Below are 22,921 nucleotides of genomic sequence, written 5' to 3'. Positions count from 1 at the left end.
GTCCCCTTGGCATTTAATCCGGTTTAATTACCTGTTGGTGCCAAAGCGGATTTTTCCGATTTCTCATTCATCTGCTGTCAACGTAAGGAAGGAGAGTGGAAAAAAAAACTTTCCCTTTTCACTTTCATTCGCTGCTTCCGAATCTTCTTTGGGAGCGATGTATCTTTTATAAGATTTAAATTCCAGGGTATCTCAGTTGTTGCTTCTTGTCCCAGTCAGCAAAAACTTTCACTTCTTAACTTCCTCCTGCACTTTCTTTTCTGGCTGAGTGCTTCTTTGAGGCAGCCATTTCTAACCGCCACTCTTACCGCCTTCGAGAAAGGGAGTTTAGACAGCTGGGGAGGAAAGATGTGGCTTCCCTCGACCCTGCTGGAATCTCCCCCCTCTTTACACACCTCTACGGGGTGGCTTAGCCCTGAAGCCGAGTGGCTCGGGGTGCTCTAGCGGCGAGCCCAGGCCGAAACCGTGCACGATCGCGGATTCCTGCCTACCGCCGAAGCCCTGCAAACCAGAATTCCCCCCAAGGCAGTGTTCTAGGACCAACTCTTTTCATACTCTACATAAATGACCTCTGTGATCATATCAAGAGCAACTATGTTCTCTTCGTTGACGATGTAAAGCTATTCAACACCACAGACAATACTGCTACCCTTCAAAAAGACCTTGACTATGTATCAGAATGGTCAAACAAATGGCACCTTCAAATCTCAACAAATAAATGCTCTGTCCTACGTATTGCAAAAATAAATCAGAAAATAAAATACAGGCTGAATAGTCAAGACCTTGTTGATATTATCCAAACTCTGTCAAGGATCTTGGAGTACTCATCTCTAATGATCTAAGTGCTAGAGCCCACTGTAACTACATAGCCAAAAAGGCGTTAAGAGTTGTTAACCTAATCTTACGTAGCTTTTTCTCTGGAAATATTACACTAATAACTAGAGCATACAAAACATTTGCAAAACCAATACTCAAATACAGCTCATCAATCTGGAACCCACACTATGTGTCTGATATTAACACAGTTGAGAAAATCCAGAAATATTTCACAAGAAGAGTTCTCCATTCCTCTACTCGTTGTAGAATACCTTATGCCACCAGACTCAAAATTTTAGACCGAGGAAACCTAGAACTACATCGCCTTCAGTCCGATCTAAGTATAGTATATAAAATCATACATTACAATGTCCTACCTGTCAATGAATACTTCAGCTTCAACCATAACAACACAAGAGAAAACAATAGATACAAACTCAAGGTTAATCGCACCAAACTTGATTGCAGGAAATACGACTTCAGCAATAGAGTGGTCAATGTCTGGAATACTCTACCTGACTCTGTGGTTTTTTTCCCCAAACCCCAAAAACTTTAACTTTAGACTGTCTAATATTGACCTCACCCCTTTCCTAAGAGGTCTATAGGGGACATGCATAAGCACACCAATGTGCCTACCATCCCTGTCCTATTGTTTCTTCTATATATTTTTTAATTTTTCTTATATGTATTGATGTATTCATAACTATTTTTTTACTTATACCTATTATCTTGTAAGCAATTGACAAATAAAAAAAATTAAAAAAAAATATTTAATGCTCATTATATATTCCACATGAACAACAAAGCATATAATTTTCTTCCTCAACCCCATCATAGCTTACTTGTGGAATCTTGAAGAAACCTGTAAGTTCATTTATATAAGATGATGTATCAAAATCCATTCTTCCAATGATAGCCATGAGATTCTTCTCACTGTCACATTTGTAGTTAAGGACAAATTTCTGGAATTTGAAAAGCAGGTCCATGGTGGTATGGTAGGTCATTCTTGCATAGAGGTAACTGTCATAGAAGTGGAACCCCAGTAAGATCTGGGAGTCCTCATTGGCAAGGCCAAGGCAAGGTTGTGTTGAGGAAATTTGGTGATTATACAGCACATATTTTAAATACTCCAGTTGAAAAAGTATAGAATATGAACAGATCCAACAGACATCAGTTATTTACTTTATGTGTTTTTTGTGATGAGTAACAATGCAGAACCTTTTAAAAGAATTACCTTAAACTCACTGAAAATCTTCAAGATTTCTTCCACCCAAGTTTCATACATTCTATTGGGAACAATTTAAGATAAACTAAAGAATATTATTTTCAGGGCTGCCTTTCAGTTATGCTGTGCACTGTATGGGAGGGGGGAGAGATCTGTGGGGGGGGGAACCAGAGGGAGGGTTACTATGGGTTACCATGAAGAAATGAAACCAAGACTCAAGACCTGTGAAGATTACCAGCCATTCATTCCAAGATCCAGCAAAGGAATGAAGCTAGCTGAGTAGAAAGGGACCTATGATGTACCCAAACAATTTATTAGCACATAATTGGGCATTTCTTCATAATCAGGGGATGGAAAGGAACAGGCAAAGGTTTACAATATACTTTTGGCATGAAAATCCCAGATCTAGCTTTGCCTCTTCTGTAACCAATTGGCTTCAGTAAAGTATGGTTGCTTCTATCCTCCTCCTCTGGCTAACCAGTTGTTGAAATGTCCCTGACTCATTGAAAAACTATGTTGTTTTGACCACAAACCCACATTTACCTCTATCCTCTCTACAGCTCCAAACTGGGTCCTCATTATACCAACTTGGAAGGATGAAAGGTTGAGTCAATTTTGAGCCAGTGAGATTCAAACTGCTGGCAGAGTCAGCCTGCAATACTGCATTCTAGCTACTAAGTCACCCTGGCTTCTGATTAGAAATAAAGCCTATATTTATGATGAACTATCTTTTACTCATATAAGAAATTTGGGGGGAAGAGTCTTAGATTATAAAAAGAAAGAAAACCCCTACAATGGGACATTATAATAAATAGATATTATAATAAATAGATATTATAATAGACATTATAATAAATAGATCTACAGAGGATGCTACAATCATCATGCTTCACACTGCTCTGACTCATCTAGAACAGAGGGAGGGCTATGTGAGGATGCTTTTTGTAGATTTTAGTTCTGCATTTAACACAATTCTTCCACATAGACTAGTGTCTAAACTTCTGGACCTTGGACTTTCTTATTCAATCTGCCTTTGGATTATGGATTTTCTGTCCGGCTACTCACAGAGGGTCAGATTAGGTAATCATACTCTTCAGCACTTATTTTTAACACTGGTACAACACAGGGTACTCTTTATGTGCATGACTACATTCACACTCACACTAGTAATACTATTACTAAATTTGCAGATGATACAACAGTGGTGGGACTCATCTCCGGGGGGCATGAGTCTGCCTATTGAGATGAGGTGGACTGGTTGCTTTTGTGGAATGGAGACAATAATTTGGTCCTCAACACCAATAAGACTAAGGAACTTATAGTGGACTATAGAAGGAACAGATCAGACATCCAGCCCTTGCTTATCAATGGAGACTGAGTGGAGCAAGTGGCCAGTTTTAAGTTTCTGGGTGTTACCCTAAAAGAGGATCTGCCTGACACATTGCCTGCACTGGTCAAAAGGGCCCAGCAGAGACTTCTCAGAAAACAACAATTGAATAAAAAACTGCTGGAGATCTTCTACTGCTGCACAGAGAGAGTATCTTAACTGACTGCACCTGTGTATGGTTTGCCAATTGCACAGTGACAGATAGGAAAGCACTCTAGAGCAGTGGTTCCCAACCTTTTTTGTGCCAGGGACCAGTTTCCTGCAGAAACACTTTTTCAAGGACCGGGAGTCGAGTTTGGTGGTTTGCTTGCAGGCGTTTCATTATCTGACTAGGTAACATCTGATGTTGTTACCTAGTCAGGTAATAAAACATCTGCCAGCAAACCACCAAGTTCAGGGAACGCCAATGCCTCCTCATTGCAACCCTGAGCAACAGATAGTCCCTGCAGGACGGCTGAGAAGCCTCGCCTCTCGGCCTTGCCTTCATCAGCCCCATCCCTCAGGTGTCTCCCTCCCTCCCTCAGCCTCATCCCTCAGGTGTCTGCCTCGTTCCTCTCTCAGTCGCTCTCTTGCTCCTCCACCAGCCCAGGAAGAAACTGCTTCAAAGAAGCCTGCAGGGTGGCTTTTCCTGTCAGTGCAGCTCTTCCGAAGCGCCCGTTCACCCCCACCCCACCGCCCACGGTTCAATCCGGTGCTCCGTTCTGCCTGCCTGCCTTCGTTTCTGGTGTTTTGGACGCAGCTCCTCCAGCCCATTCACCCCCGCCCCGCCCGCCGCCCGCAGTTCAATCCAGTGCTCCGTTCTGCCTGCCTGCCTGCCTGCCTTGGTTTCTGGTAGTTTCGGGCAGCTCGACTGAGTAAAAGGCGAATAGTTATTATTCTCAGCCGAAGCTGCTCGAAACTACCAGAAGCGAAGGCAGGCAGGCAGGCAGAACAGAGCACTGGATTGAACCTGAATTGATTGGCGGAGGGGTGGGGGTGAGCGCGCGCCGGAAGCTGCGCCGACAGGAAAAGCCACCCTGCCGGCTCCTTTGAAGCAGTTTCTTCCTGGGCTGGTGGAGGAGCGAGAGAGCTACTGAGAGAGGAACGAGGCAGGAGGAAACCAGGCCGCTGAGCCGGAGAGCAGGATAGGTTTTGGTTGCTTCCTCCCTCCCCTTCTTTCATTTGTGTCCTTGATCCCTGATCCCAGCAGCATTCACCGAAGGCGAAGAAAGCCTCCATTTTTTTAAAAAAAAATTCTCTTTGCGGCCCGGTACAGAGTGATCCACGGACCGGTACCGGTCCACGGACCGGTGGTTGGGGACCCCTGCTCTAGAGGGTTAATATCTATGTCCAGAAGATCATTGGTTGCCCTCTCCCCTCTTTGGAAGAGCTTTATAGCTCCCACTGCCTTAAGAAAGTTCAAAACATTCTCAAAGATCCATCTCATCCTTGGAACCCTTTCTTTGAACTATTACCATTGGGCAGATGGTACAGGATAATAAAAACAAGGACAAATAGGCTGAAAAACAGCTTCTATTCCAGGGCAGTAACTCTATTGAATTCTACTGCATAGTGCAATATTAATGCAATATCAGGGGCTTTCAATTCAATGGATAGAATGTGAGGGATGTGTGCTTGTGTTTATTTTCATTGTCATAATGTACACTGAAGATGGTATTTAATTTCATTGTATGAGGTGCAATGACAATAAAGTAAACTAAACTAAACTAAATAATCAGGTTTTATACATGTTCTTTAAATTTCAATTCACAAAACTGATAAACCATGTGGGACACCATGTGATATAGTTGCATGCTTTAATACATGTTGAAATAAGCTTTTGTTGTTGTTGTTTTTGACTTTTGTTGGAAACTTTAGTTCATTTTGAGCCTTAGCTTTCCAGGCTTTATTTCTGACCATAGAACTTAGCCTGCTATTTGACATTCTTGCCATTGCACACCATATCTGCCATAAGAATTGCACTTTCATTATAATTTATGCTATTTAACCTGTCCATAGAAGCTCTCGCCCCTCCTATCTATCTATCTATCTATCTATCTATCTATCTATCTATCTATCTATCTATCTATCTATCTATCTATCTATCTATCTCCACATATTTTCCGATTGTTCAAGCATCACCTTATATCCAAAGTTCCTTGCCCACTGAATCATGCAATGTTTTACAAGTTCACTTTTCAAATTCAATTTCAATAACATTTTATAAATCCTAGCAATAATATGTTCATCATTTCAACACAGTAAGATTTCTAATTCATTTTTAACAAAATCAATCCCATTTTTTTTATTCTAATTCCAATCTCTCTCTCTCTATCTATATTTTTCTTATTTCTAGCAGCTGAGAGCATCATGGCACACTAGCTAAGTGGAGTTGAGTGTCCACATCAGCACATGATACCTGAAAACCCCAGCAGTGGGCAGGAAACTGAAAGGGCAAGAAAGCTGGGAAGAAAAGGATAAATACAAAAAACTTGTGGACAGAGATAAAAGGGATAAAATTTCAAGGCAAGAGTAGCCATGGGTTTCTTTAAAACAATTCATGCCAAACCAATCTTATTTCATTCTTTGACTAAATTAGTAACTAGGAAAATACTGTGGACATAATATACTTAAACTTCAGCAAGGCATTTGACAAAGTAGACCACAAAAGCCTGCTTTTTAAAAAATGCAGTTAAATATACAGGATATTTTAAATTTCAAAGAACCCTAACAAATCCAAACTAATATCTTATAATACTGTATTAAATATATATTCATACAATGGTAATCAGCTTTTTTACTATATTTATATAATGCTTTGTGAGTTGAAAGTATAAAAACCGTGAAAATGTCTCTGCAAATATTGAACATTGCTTGAGTTAATATCTGAAATATCCTAACAGCAACGAAAAAACTAGATCAAAGTCAAGTTCAACAGGAGTGTTGAAAGGGAGAATGGATTAGATTAAATAATTTTGCAAAATTATGGAAATGCAGCAAAATGAGCACTTATTTTGGAAAGGGCTTAAATATGAATGAATCTTAAATATCCTGAATAAATCCTGCCTTGATAGAAAAAAAAGCCTTGTATGTTCCTCTAGGTTTTATATATATTCCATGTAGACATCAAACACTTTTTCCATTCCATTTTTCAGCAGTTTCTCCTAGACAGAAATATCACATGTGATACTAATTCTTCATTATGAGTTTCTCTCTATGGTTTAGCTCAGGCTGAAAAACAGTAATATAGCACTTCAGCAAGAATATGCATCCAAGTAGCACAGCACCAGAAGACAAGATGGAGAAGACCTCCACAGCTACCATGGCTTTGTCTTTTGTGCTCAGATAGGATGGAAAAAAGGAGATCGAAACACTGCAGAAGGACAACATGCTAAAGGTGATGAACTTGGCTTCATTAAAGCTGTCAGGTAATTTACAGGCAAGGAAAGCCACAATAAAGCTGGCAATGGCCAAGATACCCATGTAGCCCAAGACACAGTAGAAGAAGAAAGCTGAACCCTCATTGCATTGTAAAGTCATTTCTTGGGACTCTGCGTGCATGTCCTACTCAGGGAATGGGGGAAATGTTGACAACCAAAGAATACAAATACATACTTGGAACAGGGAACAGGAAAGAACACTACAAAAAGCCAATCTATTCCCCACCCATTTCCTCATTTGAGATCCTGGTTTAGTGGCCATGAAGGCAACAACCACGGTGATGGTTTTGGCCAGGACACTAGAAATGGCCACTGAGAAAGTGATGCCAAACACTGATTGTCGGAGAAGGCAGGTCACTTTGCCAGGCTGGGTGAGGAAGAAGAAAGAGGAGAGAAAACAGAGCAGAAGAGAGACAAGGAGGGTGTAGGTTATGGACCGGTTGTTGGCTTTGACAATAGGTGTATTCCTGTACTTAATAAATGTTCCAAGTATCCATGATGTCAAGAAGAAGAAACCAAGCACTGCTGAGGCTAAACCAATTCCTAAGGTTTCTTCAAAAGTTAGAAAAACCAGCAGTTTCAGGTTACATCCTTTCTTTTCTTTATTTGGATAATGATCTTCTGAACATTCAAAACAGTCATCCATATCTGGAAGAAAAGTCAAGGAATTTGTCACCTAGACATTCCACATTATTCAAACTGACTTTATTAATCTTATGCATCCTAAAGAAGTCCAACCCCCTGCCCAAGCAGGAGACCCTACACCATTTCTCACAAACGGCAAGTTGTTCCATGGGTTGATTGTTCTCACTGTCAGAAAATTTCTCCTTAGTTCTAGGTTAAATCTCTCCTCTCCTTTCAATTTCATTGTACATATGTTATGCATTGACAATAAATGTTTGATTTGATTTGATTTGATTTTCATCCATTATTCCTTGTCTGATCTTCAGGTGCTTTGGAAAAATAGCTTGACCCCTTCCTATTTGTGGCAGCCCCTCAAATATTGGAAGACTGCTATCATGACTCTCCTGGTCCTTCTCTCCACTAGACTAGCCATGCCCAGTTCCTGTAACCGTTCTTCATGTTTTAGTCTCCAGTCCCCTAATCAACCTGGTTGCTCTTCTCTGCACTCTTTCTAGAGTCTCAACATCTTTTTATAGTATTTCTTATAGTGTTTGTATAGAGTTTCACTTTGTATGAAATGTTATCCAATTTCATTTTGAAAGATTGGAATATCGTTGATTTTTTTTAAAAAAAAAAAATCTGCCAGCACTCAAAATCAAGAAAGAGAATATGGAGTAACTTCTGAGCTGTCCTCACCTGTTACAGAAATGTTGATAAATTAAAGCAACTATTTGCATCACTATAAATACACTCACTGCCACTTTGTCTTCTGCAATCTATCCTCTTTTCTGGGATGTAATCCTCCTTCCTGGGAATCCTGACTAAATTCCATCAAGTATCATTTGTGTGCAGTGATTTCTCTAAAAATGGTTCCATGGGAGCACAGCTCTCTATAATAAGCCTTTTTCTTTTTCAGAAAGTATCCCCTTTTTACTCCATTTGTAACAGCAAGACCTAAGATTAAGTATTACATTTGGAAAATTTTTAAAAAGGAAATTGTTTTGTAGATGTTAACACATGTGAAATAATTCCAAAAATTTTCATGTTTGCAAAAAAGGAGAAAATTGTTTTGAAACAATTGCGGGGCTGTTTGTACAATGTCAGCATATTAACATTGTTTTTACAAACATTTTTGAATTGGATAGATGAATAATAAACCTCCCTTACTTATTTTATATATAAGTGGCATTTGTAACAAAGTTTAAACCAATTTCCTCCTTATTCTGTTCATTGCAAAAATGCACATATATTATCTTTTAAAAATAGTAGACTGTTGAGTAAACTAAATAAAGCACAAGAACACATACATAAATATACTTATATCACATTAATTGCAAAATGCAACTCAGTTCCATGTAAACATTATCATAACACCCATCCCAAATATCTAGCAAAACCACAAGGATCCAGGATACCATGGATGGAATTTCTGAACTTTCATGTCATTGGAGAAAAATATCTTCCCCTGAAACAAGAGCATACCAAGTTTGAGTATGTCCTACCTGCTGAAACTTGTGATTCCACACAATGGCACTTTTGTTAATGCTGATTTTTTTCCCCATCAGGACCTTTGGTGTCCATATTTTCAATCCAGACTCTCTGGAAGGATTGATTGTGGAAGGTGACAAAGTTGAAGAGGTCATACCCCTGGTCAAACTCCCCTTTCTCATCAAAATATTTTTTTCTCCCACACTGTTATTGAAACAGGTGTTTCTCGGAAAATAGTAAACCTGGATTTGAGAGGGAGTAGAAGTAGGACCAGTTATCTTGATCTTCCCCAAAATTTGGTTTTGTTCAGAATCCCAGCAGAGTTTCTCCAGTGAATCTCATCAGAACTGTAACTAAACTGCATTCTGGTTTGATTCAGAAATCTCTTCAACCTATGAACCAAAGCCCATTTCCAATTTCATTAATATCAGATCCAACAATTTCCTAATATGAATTGATTCAGCTGGAATATATTAACAGACAAAACTAAGATCCATGGCATCAGATTCTCACATAGCCTATTTTTCAATACCTGCATAAATAAACAATTGGGGGAAACAACAGGGTAACCCACATAAGTAAGATAGAATATCCATTACATGTAGTGGAAGCATGGGGAATACATTACTATCTATCTCTTGTTCTTGAATCATAGCTTTGCAGAAATTACTTTCACATGATTCAATAGCTTCCTTAAATTAATATTACTTTGATCCAGCAAACACATATTCATTCATACAATAAATGCCATTGCAAAAACCAATCCCAAACACAAAAAACTTCGCTCAAGACCAGACTTATCCATATTGCAAAGAATCTGCTCCCGTGATCTCCGCAATGAACTCAAAAGACATCTAGACAATGGAGAGAAGGATATGTACATTGACTACTGCGCTGATTGTATCAAAAGTAAGTCACACAACCCACAACTCCACATCCAACCCTACCTCACCCAACGCACCATTACCCAAAACTAGGCACGCACACCCCTAACTACCTCAATTCGAACTACAACTGGCCTTAAATGCAAGCTACTCAATGCAAGAAACCTTGTGAATAAAATACCTGAATTTCTCCTCTTACTAAATATGGCTAAATTCAACATCATATTTGTCTATGAAACATGGCTCAATGCATCTCTCCCTGACTCCATTACCACAGTAAGAGACTATCATGTTTATCGATCAGATCGTGAAATCCGTAGAGGAGGTGGTGTTGCTATCTTCTATAAAAAATCCTTACATATAAAAAACATCCAAGTTAACCAAGAGCTTGCTCTTCCTGAGACCATCGTCTGTGAACTGTCCTTAAATATCACATTTCGATTCTTACTATGTTACAGAGCCCCTGATTATGACATCGAACATGTAAACAAACTAAATTTACTACTAACATGGGCAACATCCTGCCCACACACTTTTATCTTTCTTGGTGATTTCAATGTACCTCACATTAACTGGACCCTAAATGAACGTAAAACTGAACCCATGCATGCAACCTTCTACAATGCTGTAACAAACCTGGGAGTGGAACAACTAGTAACCAACAACACTAGACTAAACAACTGCCTCGATCTCACCTTCTGCAATAGTTTGAATTCAATTTATGGAATACAAATTAAAGAACCCTTTTCCAACAGTGACCACTGCATGATTGACTTTTGTCTCAACATACGTCCACACAAAAATCATCACAATGACGTAATCCCCAATTATAACTTCAAAAAAGGCAACTATGACAACAATCTCTCATCCCTTGATTGGCAATCTCTATTCACTGTATGCAATATTGTTGAAGACCATTACAACATATTTTTACTTGAAGTCAAATGAGTCATCAAACTATATGTACCAATAACAACTCCAAAAACCAGAAAAAACAGATTACCCATAACCATAAGGAAGCTTCAATCCCAAAGGAGATCACTTTGGCGGAAAAACAAATCTGGTCACGTTGCCAACTTCAAAAGCCGATACAAAAATTTGTATATAGACCAGATAAAGACTGAATGCACCAATTATCACATTAAACAAGAGGAAAACCTTCTATGCACCAATTCCACCCACACTTTCTACAATTTTGTAAACAACAAACTGAAAGACTCAAGGTCCATCCCACTCCTGAAAGGACCTAATGATAAAGACTGCAATGATGACACCATTAAAGCCAACCTCTTTAACACATTCTTTGGCTCAGTATTTGTAAACAGCAATGGATCATGCCCAGTATTTCCTAGTCGTACCACAGACAACTACAATCATCTAATACATATTGATTTTACAGAAAACAATTTTGAAAAAGCACTACGCAATCTAAAGCCATCTCTATCTATTGGACCGGACAAAATATGTGCCTACTTCTTAAAAAAGCTATCCACTGCCATAGCTGAACCTCTAAGCATAAACTTTGAAAAATCTTTCAGGACCAACTCCTTGCCTAACCTATGGTCACAAGCCACAGTCATCCCCATCTTCAAAAAGGGGAGACCCCAGCCTAGTTGAAAATTACAGACCAATCTCTTTATGCTGTGTCACCTGTAAAGTCATGGAATCAATTATTAACCCATCCATTATATTCTCCACTTAGAGACAAACAACCTACTCTCTAATAAACAATCAGAAAACAATGAGAAAAAAAACTATCCTGTAATCTGCAACTCTTACACCGCAAAAACAATGGACTACATAACTCGATCAGGGCAAAGCAATAGACAGAATATACATAGACTTCTGTAAAGCCTTTGATTCAGTGGTACGCAACAAACTACTCCTAAAACTAAAATCTTATGGTATCTCTGGACACCTGCATAACATGATAGAAGCATTCCTGTCAAACAGACAACAAATGGTCAAAATTGGGAGCGTTGTATCAAATTCTGTACCTGTTAACAGTGGTGTCCCCCAAGGCAGTGTTCTAGGACCAACTCTCTTCATACTCTACAGAAATGACCTCTGTGATCATATTAAGAACAACTGTGTTCTCTTCGCTGACGATGTAAAGCAATTCAACACTACAGACAATACTGCTACCCTTCAAAAAGACCTTGACTATGTATCAGAATGGTCAAACAAATGGCAACTTCAAATCTCAACAAATAAATTCTCTGTCTTACACATTCGCAAAAAAAATATCAGAAAATAAAATACAGGCTGAATAGTCATGAGCTTGTTGATGATCCGAACTCTGTCAAGGATCTTGGATCCGAACTCTGTCAAGGATCATCTCTAATGATCTAAGTGCTAGAGCCCACTTTAACTACATAGCCAAAATGGCATTATGAGTTGTTAACCTATTCTTATGTAGCTTTTTCTCTGGTAATATTACGCTAATAACTAGAGCATACAAAACATTTGTTAGACCAATTCTCGAATACAGCTCATCAGTCTGGAACCCACATTACATATCTGATATTAACAGAGGTGAGAAAGTCCAGAAATATTTCACAAGAAGAGTTCTCCACTCCTCTACTCATTGCAGAATACCTGATGCCACTAGACTTGAAATTCTAGACCTAGAAAACCTAGAACTATACCGCCTTCGGTCCGATCTAAGTATAGTATATAAAATCATACATTACAATGTCCTACCTGTCAATGAATACTTCAACTTCAACCATAACAATACAAGAGAAAACAATAGATATAAACTCAAGGTTAATCGCACCAAACTTGATTTTAGGAAATACAACTTCAGCAAGTGATCAATGTTTGGAATACTCTACCTGACTCTGTGGTTTCTTCCCCAAACCCCAAAAACTTTAACCTTAGACTTTCTACTATTTACCTCACCCCTTTCCTAAGAGGTCTGTAGGAGGCGTGCATAAGCGCACCAACGTGCCTATCGTCCCTGTCCTATTGTTTCTTTTATTTTTCTTATGTGTATCCATGTATTCATAATGATGTTTTTACTTATGCCTATTATCTTGTAAGCGATTGACAAACCAAATAAAATAAATAAATAAAAATAAATAATAAAAAAATAAATAAATAAGGGAAATATTACAATTTGACAAACCAAATTAAAAAAATATTTCAGTCTACGTGTTATCGTTATTGCTACTACTATAACTCTGAAATTTCACTCAGCTTTTGCAATACTGCCTAACACGTATATCTGGACTGTTTCAATGCATATACTTCATCCAGAGGGCTAGAGGGCAAACTGATTCACCAATTGGAAGTGGAAGTGTTATCAACTGAAATAAAAGACACAATCCAGTTAATGTTATCTTCTGGTGATTGCAGAACCATATAGGTTTCTTCAGAAATGTTCATATGTTCATAGCTTTCGGTCATCTTTCTCAATGATTGAATGAACAGGTTTAATTAGCTCCCTCTTATTTAGTTTTAGGATTTTTGTGGAAAACCACAATTTTTGTGGAAAAGTTTGTCAATTATATTTTAGGATTACCTTTTATATAAAAGTTTGTCCCCATATATACAGTATATTAACAGTTTCATAGCACACTAGGCAAGAATAGAAAACTTGTTTACTACAAAGAGATTGGGGAAGATACTATCATGAAGATTATGAAGATAAACTAAAACAATTTTAGTTTTTCTGCACTCAAATTTTGGGAGATGTTGGGTGTGAGAGTTTGTACAGGAGTTGGTAATATTATGGGTTTTCATGTCTACAAACAGTATCACGAAGCAGATATCCAAAACATAATTCTATCTGAAGTTGGTTTGATTTGCAGATGATTCTTTGATATGATTGAGCTGCAGACAAATATTTGCTAATAGATAATTGGTTGCTGCAGAGAAAAAAATATGGAGTTTTTATATTGCTACTTTCCTTCCTCTCCCATTCAGGGCTTCTACAAATGTATCTGAGAAGAGCAATGATGTACCTCCATGGCTGAAAATGATTAGATCCATCCTGAATGTATTTTTGAATGTATTGCATGTACAGCATGTGCTGCAAGATAAACCCCATTGCAGATACTGTAGCTCTCCCCAAATATGGTCATTTCAAATACAGAGACAGAAATTTTCCCTAGTTCCTCCTTCATAAAAACTGCAGCGTTCAGTTTTTATGTCAAATTGAGGCAGCGAACAATGAAATACAGACCCCCAAAACCAATTAATGTAAGGAAAGGGACTTAGAAAAGGTTTGAGATTCTCAAGAAATTCCTGAAATCCTGGTACAATCCTTTTGTGGAGTGAGAAGAATAGGGAACCATTGAAAGTCTGGACTAAAACTCTCTCTAGTGATGATAACCTCACTGTGAAATCCCATTGGTAAGTCATGATCCAAACTCTGTGATCTATTGGGTTCTTATGGTAAACTTCAGAAAAATAAAAACCCCATTGTAAAATCTCCATAGAGTGGGCAATGCCAGAGGCAAGGAATATGCTGATATTCTTTACTAAGGTAGTGTCTATTATGTTTGTTATACAATCAAAAAGGACATGTTTATTTATGACTGCATCCATTATAATTGGGATTAACCCCATCCAAGCAATGCAAATATCATTCCGGAAGAGCTTCAGTTGGAGATTTTGAATAAAAGCTTGCCCGCTCTCGTCCTCTGATGCCAAGAGGCCAATACAATTCCATCCAAAATGTTTCAGTAAATGAACCATTTTCTCATATTGCAAGTTTTCATTGGGAGCCATACTGAAGAAGGAAGGGAACTGCCTTTTATCACACAGGACTGGATCAGAGGAACTATAACTGAGCAGTTTAGAAGAAAGATGCATAGAAAATCAAATTAAACATCCCTTTGTGATCCTGAAGAGATTCAGGCTTTTCCATCCTCCATAAAATATTGGATTCTACTGGGACATTATGACTGTATTACATAATGGCAAAGGTCGCTATCAAATATTACATGAGGAAAGAGATCATCAGCTTCACAATAACAGACTCTGGGAACTCAGAATTGGGAAATGTTAGCCTGGCTAAAACTGATAGAAGCTAATGTTTATCAAAAAGCAGAAGCCTTCTTTGACCCCTTTTGTTAAAGAAGATGAACTGTGAAAAATGGTAATACTTGTGGAAACTTGTATATATTCAAAATGTGGGCCATCTGAATGGAATTGAGGGAGATGAGGTCACCAACAGTAGGAAAGAAGTCCAGCTTCTTTTTTGTGATACAGTTGAAGTTGATTGGACTCCCTTGATTTACAAACAATAGATCCAAAATATGCTGACTGGCCTTCCAGGCACTGAAACCATTTTCATAAATCTCCACTGTTGGTGTGGTGTTGAGGAACCACTGGATGTTCTTGTTGATCTCATCAATGGCAAAATACATAGAAAGAGGATGCTGGGCATATTTTGGTATCATGCTGAAATAAAAGTGTACAAGTACACGTACAAATAATTATATCGCAAAAGAACTAAACCTAGTCATAAACAATATCAGCAATTTCAGCAATATATGCAAAGGAGGTTAATTTTGAATATACCATTTCAAAAACCATTTTACTTTTATGTATTAAAATTTTGGTAGAAATTGGGTATGAGTTTTGCACAGAAGTTGATGACATTAATGGGATTTCCCACCCAGAAATAGTGCTAAGAAGCAGATCCCCAGAACATAGTTCCTTCTGGAGCTGGTTTGAATTTGGTGTTGAATATTTGCTATGATTGAGCTGCTGTGATTAGCACATTATTCTGACCACCTCTGATTTTTAAGCAATAAAATAGGAGCTATGTCTTTGAATCCTTTGTAATATAGCATAGATTCTTTCTGTTCAAACCAGCAGTGATTTAAATAATGGCAAATTCCATTTCAAGACTGTACCCATTATAAAACTCCACCTCTTGGCACATATGAAAAGCAGTAGATTTTCCACCTGGGACACAAGGTTGGAATCAGATTTATTCTCTATTATAACAGATGCAATGAAAATTTATCTTAACCATTTAATAAAAAAATAATTTTGTTAATTATGTAGACTTTCAGCAAGACTTATACCTATAGGTTAGAATTTTGGAGAGGCTGGTTAAAAGTCCATTTCCTAACAGTTGGAGATGCCCCACTTGAACCATAAAGTCATTTTCTGACAGAGGCTGTATTTGTCTTTGAAAGTCTTAGGAACACCAGCATATCAACTTCTTGGGTCTATATATAACTATAGCACATCAAATTATGTAGTAAGGTCTATAAAACAAACCTTTTGTTCATACTTTGCTGATTATGTTGCAGCTTCCTTCTTTTATAGTAAAGGTATATTCAAGATTGTATAAAATATATCAGCTATCTAGTTCTTCCTAGAACTTATTGGAACTGAATTCTTTTAAGAATGTGATTGTAATAGCTTCTCAGCCTTTTGGCTAAGATCAAGTGTAGTAATAGTTTACTAGAAAGAATTATACTACCTGAATTTCAGTTTATGAATTCCCAATCATATAAATGATATGAAAGCAGAGGTTGGATTAGAAGATCTACAAGGGCCCTTACAGCTCTATTAGTCTGTAGAAAATCTCTACAGACTTCTATCTATGAAATTTGGGATAACACCCTTTGAATGATGTGGGAAAATGAATGGATTTCCAGAAAAAATGCAGACTTTAGAAACATTAGCACTATTCCAGTGACCCTGAGGACACGGATAAACCTCCAAGGATCTTCAATGACCCTCAAAAAGGAGGCAAATGGCCAGCTGTCTGCAAGAAATATAAATCTTTCCATTCCCCACCATCATTTCAGAGCTGAGGAAGCTTCTTGGACAAGAAGCAAAATGTCTTCAAAGAAAAAACAAGGAAATCCAGTTGCCTCTTGAACAAGCACCTTTTTGGGACATTCCAACTCTATTCTGATTGTGAAAAAGAAGAAGAAAGAAAGCTCTCAATGTTTTCTATATGGTAAAAGATGGAGAGGTAATGACCTAATTTCCCATGAATTCTGTGATACTTCCATTCTGGAGATGGAAGGAGGAATAGCACTGAAGCATTTTTTTTCCAAAAATTCATGATTATTTCAAAATATTTTCCTAAGGGCCATCTCTTAGCCATAGAAGCCATGCTCAACATGCCAAACATCTCTAAATATGACAGCCAAATTAGCTGTGCTATCTCTGAACCAGAATAATTTACCTCTTCTCTACATTCTATCACCTTTCTCTGAATGTATATTACATTTTTAAAATTATTTTTAATTTATTTATTATTTATAATTTTTATTACATTTGCAACAGAATAACTTATGCCAATAGACTTACAAATTTAGATAACTTAGAACTATGCCGCTTTTGGTCTGAAATAAGCATAGGACATAAAATTATCTATTGCAATGTCCTACCTGTCAATGACTATTTCAGCTTTAACCACAACAATACATGAGCACAAAATAGATAAAAACTTAAGGTAAACCGCACCAAACTTGATTTCAGGAAATACACCTTCAGCAACAGAGTGGTAAATGTCTGGAATATTCTACCTGACTCTGTTGGATCGCGGGAAAGAGACTTGAGACCAGTGTGACTTTCAGCTCTTTATTTCTTCGTTAAGCTCTGTTCAAGATCTTGGAGCCGTGGCAGCCCTTTTTATAGGGATTTCCCGTGGCTCGCAACCAATGACAGTTCTTTGAATCTTCTGCAATCGGCCATGCCAATCATGGGCGATTCTTTGCGAACCAATCTTAATAGGCTATTTGAACCAATCATCGTACAGTGTCTGTTGACCAATCAAAAGAGGGTATTCCAAGTATGCTAATATGGAACACCCCTCCCCTCTTGGTCCAGTCCAACCTACGTAACGTAGTCCCATAAGTAGGCGGGGCTCTTCATGTTCCTACTTGACCTGCGCAGCTCAGTTGTGTTGTTGCCTTCGGCTGGTTCGGATGGGATCGCTGTTTCTTCCATCCTCCTCGGTGGAACCTCCTGGAAGGGTGAGCCAGGCCTGCTGCTGCCGCTCCCACCCGGTCTACCCGGGTTGGTCGAGTCGGCGGCTCCACCGCTCCCGCCTGGTCTTTCCGGGCTGGTTGACCTGGCTTGGATGTTTCTTCCAGGCCTTGTGTTGGTAATCTGCTGCCAGTTCCCTTCTGCCAAAGTCGTCTTCCAGTAAGTAGTGTTGGTTTATTTTGGGGTCTATTGGTGTTGGTGGGGGGTGTTCAGTTTGTTGTTGTGTTGTCACAGGGTTTTCCCCTCCCTTTTGGTTAATGTTTGGGGATTCTCCTCCCCCCCCCTCTGTTTTTTTTTATTATCGTCTATTTGGTGTGGTTTTTGTGTGTATCTATGTTCCCCGTGTTGTCGGTGTTTCTTTTGGTTGTTCTCGACCTCAGTTGGTCGATGTGCCTTTTCCAGCTTCTTCCATCTTCCGTTTCCAGTCGGTATGACTGGGGCCCTGTTACCTGGGTTATTTTGGCTGGTATCCAGAGTGGGTATCCAGAGTGGGTCCCCCGTAAGGTTTTTTGCATATACTAGGTCCCCTGGTGTAAATATGCGGTATTTACTGGAAGGGTCTTGAGGTTTTTGGGGGTTGTATGTTGGGTGCAATCTGTCTAATTGTGATCGCAGTTTCCTGCCCATCAGGAGTTCTGTTTGTTTGTTGAAGTGCTGGGTGTTATATGTTGTATCATCAGCATTTTATTTATTTTGTCCTGTATGTCCCCCGTGTCCATTTTTTCTAGTGCATCTTTGGTGTACCTAACCATGCATTCCGCCTGTCCATTTGGCGCCGGGTGAGCAGGCGCTGTTAAGGCATGCCATATGACTCGCTCGGCTAGGAATTTCTCAAATGACAACGCCGTGAATAGTGGCCTGTTGTCTGACACTAGCAAGTCCGGTAATCCATGGGTTGTGAATAGTTTTGTTAATTGTTTGATGACGGCCTCTGTTGTTGTGGATTGCATGACGCTGACCTCCAGCTAATTGGAGTAAGCATCGACCGTTATTAAAAATGTATGTCCCTTCGTAGGTCCCGCAAAATCTATATGGACCCTTGACCATGGGGCCCTAGGTGTCTCCCACTCGAGGGAAGGTGCGGAAGGGGAGTTGAGTCTGGATTTCTGGCATTTGCCACATGTTGCCACCCATGCCTCAATGTCTTTGTCCATGCCTGTCCACCAGACGTAACTCCTGGCCAGGGATTTCATTTTGACGATCCCCGGGTATGCTTCATGTAGCATGGCCAACACCCTAGTTTGTATTTTTTCAGGAATCACAACTCTGTACCCCCATTGTATGCATCCCTTTCGTGTAGATAGTTCGGTTTGTCAGTTCCAGAAGGTTTTGAACAGCTTGCCGCCATCGGTTTCTGGCCACCCTTTTCCCACCCAGTTTAAAACCCGTGCCAGTTGCCTGTCTTTTGAAGTTTCTTTGGCAATGTCTGCCACGGTCATGGGTAGGTTGGGTAATGTCTCTATTTGTAGTATGGATGTGGTGGGTGCCGGGTCATCTTCCAGGTCAGGGAGGGGGGAGCGGCTCAGGGCGTCTGTGTGTGATATGCTTTTCCCTGGCCGGTGGATTAATTGGTAGTTATAGGCGGCAAGGAACTTGGACCACCTTGTCATCCACGGTGGCCTTGTTCCCTGACAGTATTCCCAGGAGTGGTTTGTGATTGGTAATGAGGGAGAAAGTCCTACTGTACAGGTATTCATGGAACCGCTTTACTCCGGTGATCGCTGCTAGTGCCTCCCTATCCAGCTGGCTGTAGTTCCTCTCTGCCCTGGACAATGTCTTAGAGTGGAATGCAATTGGCGCTTCTCTCCCATCCAGTAGTGTGTGGCTTAGGATGGCTCCGACGCCGAATGGTGATGCGTCACAGGTCACGGTCAATGGCAGGGTTTCGTTGTATTGTATAAGAACCGATTCAGATGTCAGCAGGTCTTTTATTCTTTGAAATGCAGTTTCTTCCCGCTTGCCCCAGGATCAGGTGGCTGTCTTATCTAACAGTCTATGCAGAGGTTCCGCCGTTGTTGCCTTCTGTGGCAAGAAAACATTATAAAAGTTAATGAGTCCTAGGAATGCCTGTAGTTCTGTTTTGTTCTGTGGTCTGGGGGCTTCTCTGATGGCTTTAATTTTCTTCTCGGTGGGATGGATCCCATTCTTGTCAATTAGGTACCCCAGGAATTCCACTTTTTCAGTGCATAGCTGACACTTTTCTTTTTTAACTTTGAGTCCTGCCTCTTTAAATTTCTGCAGGACTTTTCTGAGGCGGCTTTCCAATTGGTTTTTGTCCTTGGCAGATACCAGCACGTCATCAAAATAGGGCACCACCCCTTTTATTCCTTGCAACAACCATTCCATCAGGCTCTGGAACAACCCTGGGGCCACACTGACTCGGAATTGGAGTCTTTTGCAATGGAATGCCCCCCTGTGGGTCACAATGGTCTGTGCCTTGGCTGTTTTGGGGTCGACTGGCAGTTGCTGGTATGCCTGTGCCAGATTGAGCTTTGCAAAGACCTTTCCTCCCCCCAGCAAGTGTAGGAGGTGCTGTACCACCGGAACGGGGTATGCACTCTGCTGTAATGCGTGGTTGAGGGTGGCCTTATAGTCTCAGCAGATTCTCACGGACCCGTCTGGTTTAATTGGGGTTACTATTGGGGTTTCCCACCGTGCGTGGTCTATTTGCTCTAGGACCCCTTGTGCAAAGAGCTTGTCCAATTGCTCATCGATCTTTGGTTTGAGGGTGAAAGGGACTCGCCTTGGCTTTAACCGGATCGGGGCTATGTTTGGGTTCAAATGAAATGAAATAGGGGACCCACGGTACTTGCCTAGCTTCCCGTCGAAGACGTCCTGGAAGTCCCGCATTAGGTTCTCCTCCCAGTCTCTCTCGGTGACATGGTTGATGCCTGTCACTTCGATCCCCAATGGCATGAACCATTCTAGCCCCAACAGGCTTGGGTGGTCTCTGTCTACGATGGTCAGTGGGAGTATTTCTGCGTGTCCTTTGAAAGTTATGTGAAAATGTCCGACTCCGACTATGGGGATCCTGTTCTCCTGGTAGTCCTTTAAAGTCAGTCTCTGGTTTTCTAGCTCACGTCTGCATATGCTGGGTACTAGGCGCTTTATGGTGTCCCAGGATACCATAGATAGGTATGATCCAGAATCCACCTCCATGTTACACTGCTGGCCTTTGATGCCGACTTGCATTTGTACCTTTCAGGCATCGGTTGCGCTCAAGTGCCCGATGGTGACCGTTTGGTGGGTTTCTTCCTTCCAGCGGGTTTCACTGAGCTGCTTGCTTCTGCCTTCATGGCTCCAATGGCTCTCTGTGTGCCTGTCTCTGGTCCTGGAGGGGGATGCTGTCACGTCGCCTCAGGCTGTAATTCTTTTTATTTCAGCAGACCTTGGTGATGTGTCCCCGTTTTTCACAGTGCCGGCAAATAGCATCTAGGAACTGGCACTCTGAACGGGGGTGATCTCCTCCGCACCCGGCACACTGGAACCCCGACCTATGACCTCTCCACTCCTGTCTGTCTTGTTCTGACTGGAGTCTGTGAATTTCTTCCTCCTCATCGTTGGTCTCAGAAAGGGGGTCGACGTCCTTGTGTTGCACGGTCATGGTGGTGGCTTTTTGGCTTCCCTCTGGTCCCTTTTCCTGGGGTGGGCTTACTTCTGTCGGTGTTTGTCAGGCTACCACGTTCATTTGCCGCATTGCGGCCGCTGACTTTTTTGCGGCTTCGGCTGCGGTGGCCTCAGCAATGGCTTCGGTGACCGTAATGTCTGGTCGGGTCATCAACCGGCTCTGGAGTGTGAGGTCTCTTAGTCCGAGAACCACGCGGTCTCTCATGGCCTCATCCATGTTAGAGAATCCACACTCACCTCCGATGTTCCTCAGAGCCGCTACGAATTCTCCGATGCTTTCCCCTTCTTTCTGGTCCCATTTGTAAAACTCATGCCTTCGGATAAAGTTTGGGACGGCCGGTGCATAATGGGTCCGTAGTAGTCAGTCCAGGTCTGGCCATGCCATCTCTTTAACGTCCTGAGGCTTTGCCAGTGCCTTGGCCATTTTGAACACTGCAGGCCCGCAGTGTGTCAGGAACACGGCTCTCTTTCTCTGGTCGGTTGCGTCTTGTAGGTTGTTGCTTTCGAGGAACATGAGGAACTAATCGATATACAATTCCCAGTCCTCTGCTGTTTGGTCGAATGGTGCGGGTGGCGAGTTGCTGCCGGCCATCTCGTCGGTCGGTCAGTCCTGGTTGCCACGTGCTCGACTGGTCTTCTTTTCCTCAGAATCCCACCCTCGTCACCAGTGTTAGATCGTGGGAAAGAGACTCGAGACCAGTGTGACTTTCAGCTCTTTATTTCTTTGTTAAGCTCTGTTCAAGATCTTGGAGCTGCGGCAGCCCTTTTTATAGGGATTTCACGCGGCTTGCAACCAATGACAGTTCTTTGAATCTCCCGCAATCGGCCGTGCCAATCACGGGCGATTCTTTGCAAACCAATCGTAAAAGGCTATTTGAACCAATCCTTGTACAGTGTCTGTTGACCAATCAGAAGAGGGTATTCCAAGTATGCTAATATGGAACAGACTCTGTGGTTTCTTCCCCAAACCCCCCAAAAATTAACCTTAGACTATCTACTATTGACCTTACCCCATTCCTAAGAGGTCTGTCAAGGGGCATGCATAAGCACAGCAGCATGCCTACTGTCCCTTTCCTAATGTTCCCTTTTATCTGTATCCATTTCATTTATTCATAATCATGTTTATACTTATATCTGCTATCTAACACATGCTTGACAAATAAAAAAAATTTTTTAAGGAGGAATGAGGCACTTACTCTCCATATTCAGGAATGTGTGGCACTCTTTTGGAACTCTGTGCACGTTCATCAGTCTTTATAAAGGAAAAAAAAAATCCTCCAAGTATCATTTTAGCTCCAGAGGTAGGAAAATTACCTCTAGGAGTAAAAAATTTTCTTGGAACGTTAGAGGGCAGAAGGCAGATTGGTTTCAACCTCTCATTGCCAGGAAGAAAGAAGAAGAGCAGAAGAAATTTAAATGCCAGAAGATTAAAGCCATCATTCCATTTTGTCAAATACATGGTCAACAAAATATAGCTGTA

At 40.6% G+C, this 22,921-nt stretch overlaps 1 protein-coding gene and 1 pseudogene across 1 annotated transcript in view; one reads left to right on the top strand and one right to left on the bottom strand.

Annotated features, from left to right (window-relative positions):
• LOC113428877 (vomeronasal type-2 receptor 26-like) overlaps positions 1 to 21,006 on the bottom strand; it is a 57,083-nt gene extending 36,077 nt beyond the window's left edge. The window contains exons 1-2 of the mRNA XM_087947375.1: positions 20,468 to 21,006; positions 1,659 to 1,836 (exon numbers count right to left, since the gene is read on the bottom strand). Coding sequence (XP_087803501.1) covers positions 1,659 to 1,836; positions 20,468 to 21,006 — 717 coding nt within the window. The remainder of the gene's footprint in view (positions 1 to 1,658; positions 1,837 to 20,467) is intronic.
• Positions 16,227 to 16,323, top strand: LOC113427544 (U2 spliceosomal RNA; annotated as a pseudogene).
• Positions 21,007 to 22,921: the final 1,915 nt, after the last annotated feature.

Source organism: Notechis scutatus, chromosome Z, assembly GCF_049901735.1.
Source record: "Notechis scutatus isolate UNSWTSFEM ecotype Mainland chromosome Z, rNotScu1.2, whole genome shotgun sequence".
In the NCBI taxonomy this organism is placed as follows: Eukaryota; Metazoa; Chordata; class Lepidosauria; order Squamata; family Elapidae; genus Notechis; species Notechis scutatus.
Note: the sequence above shows the minus strand (reverse complement) of the source record. Positions and strands in the feature narration are given on the sequence as shown.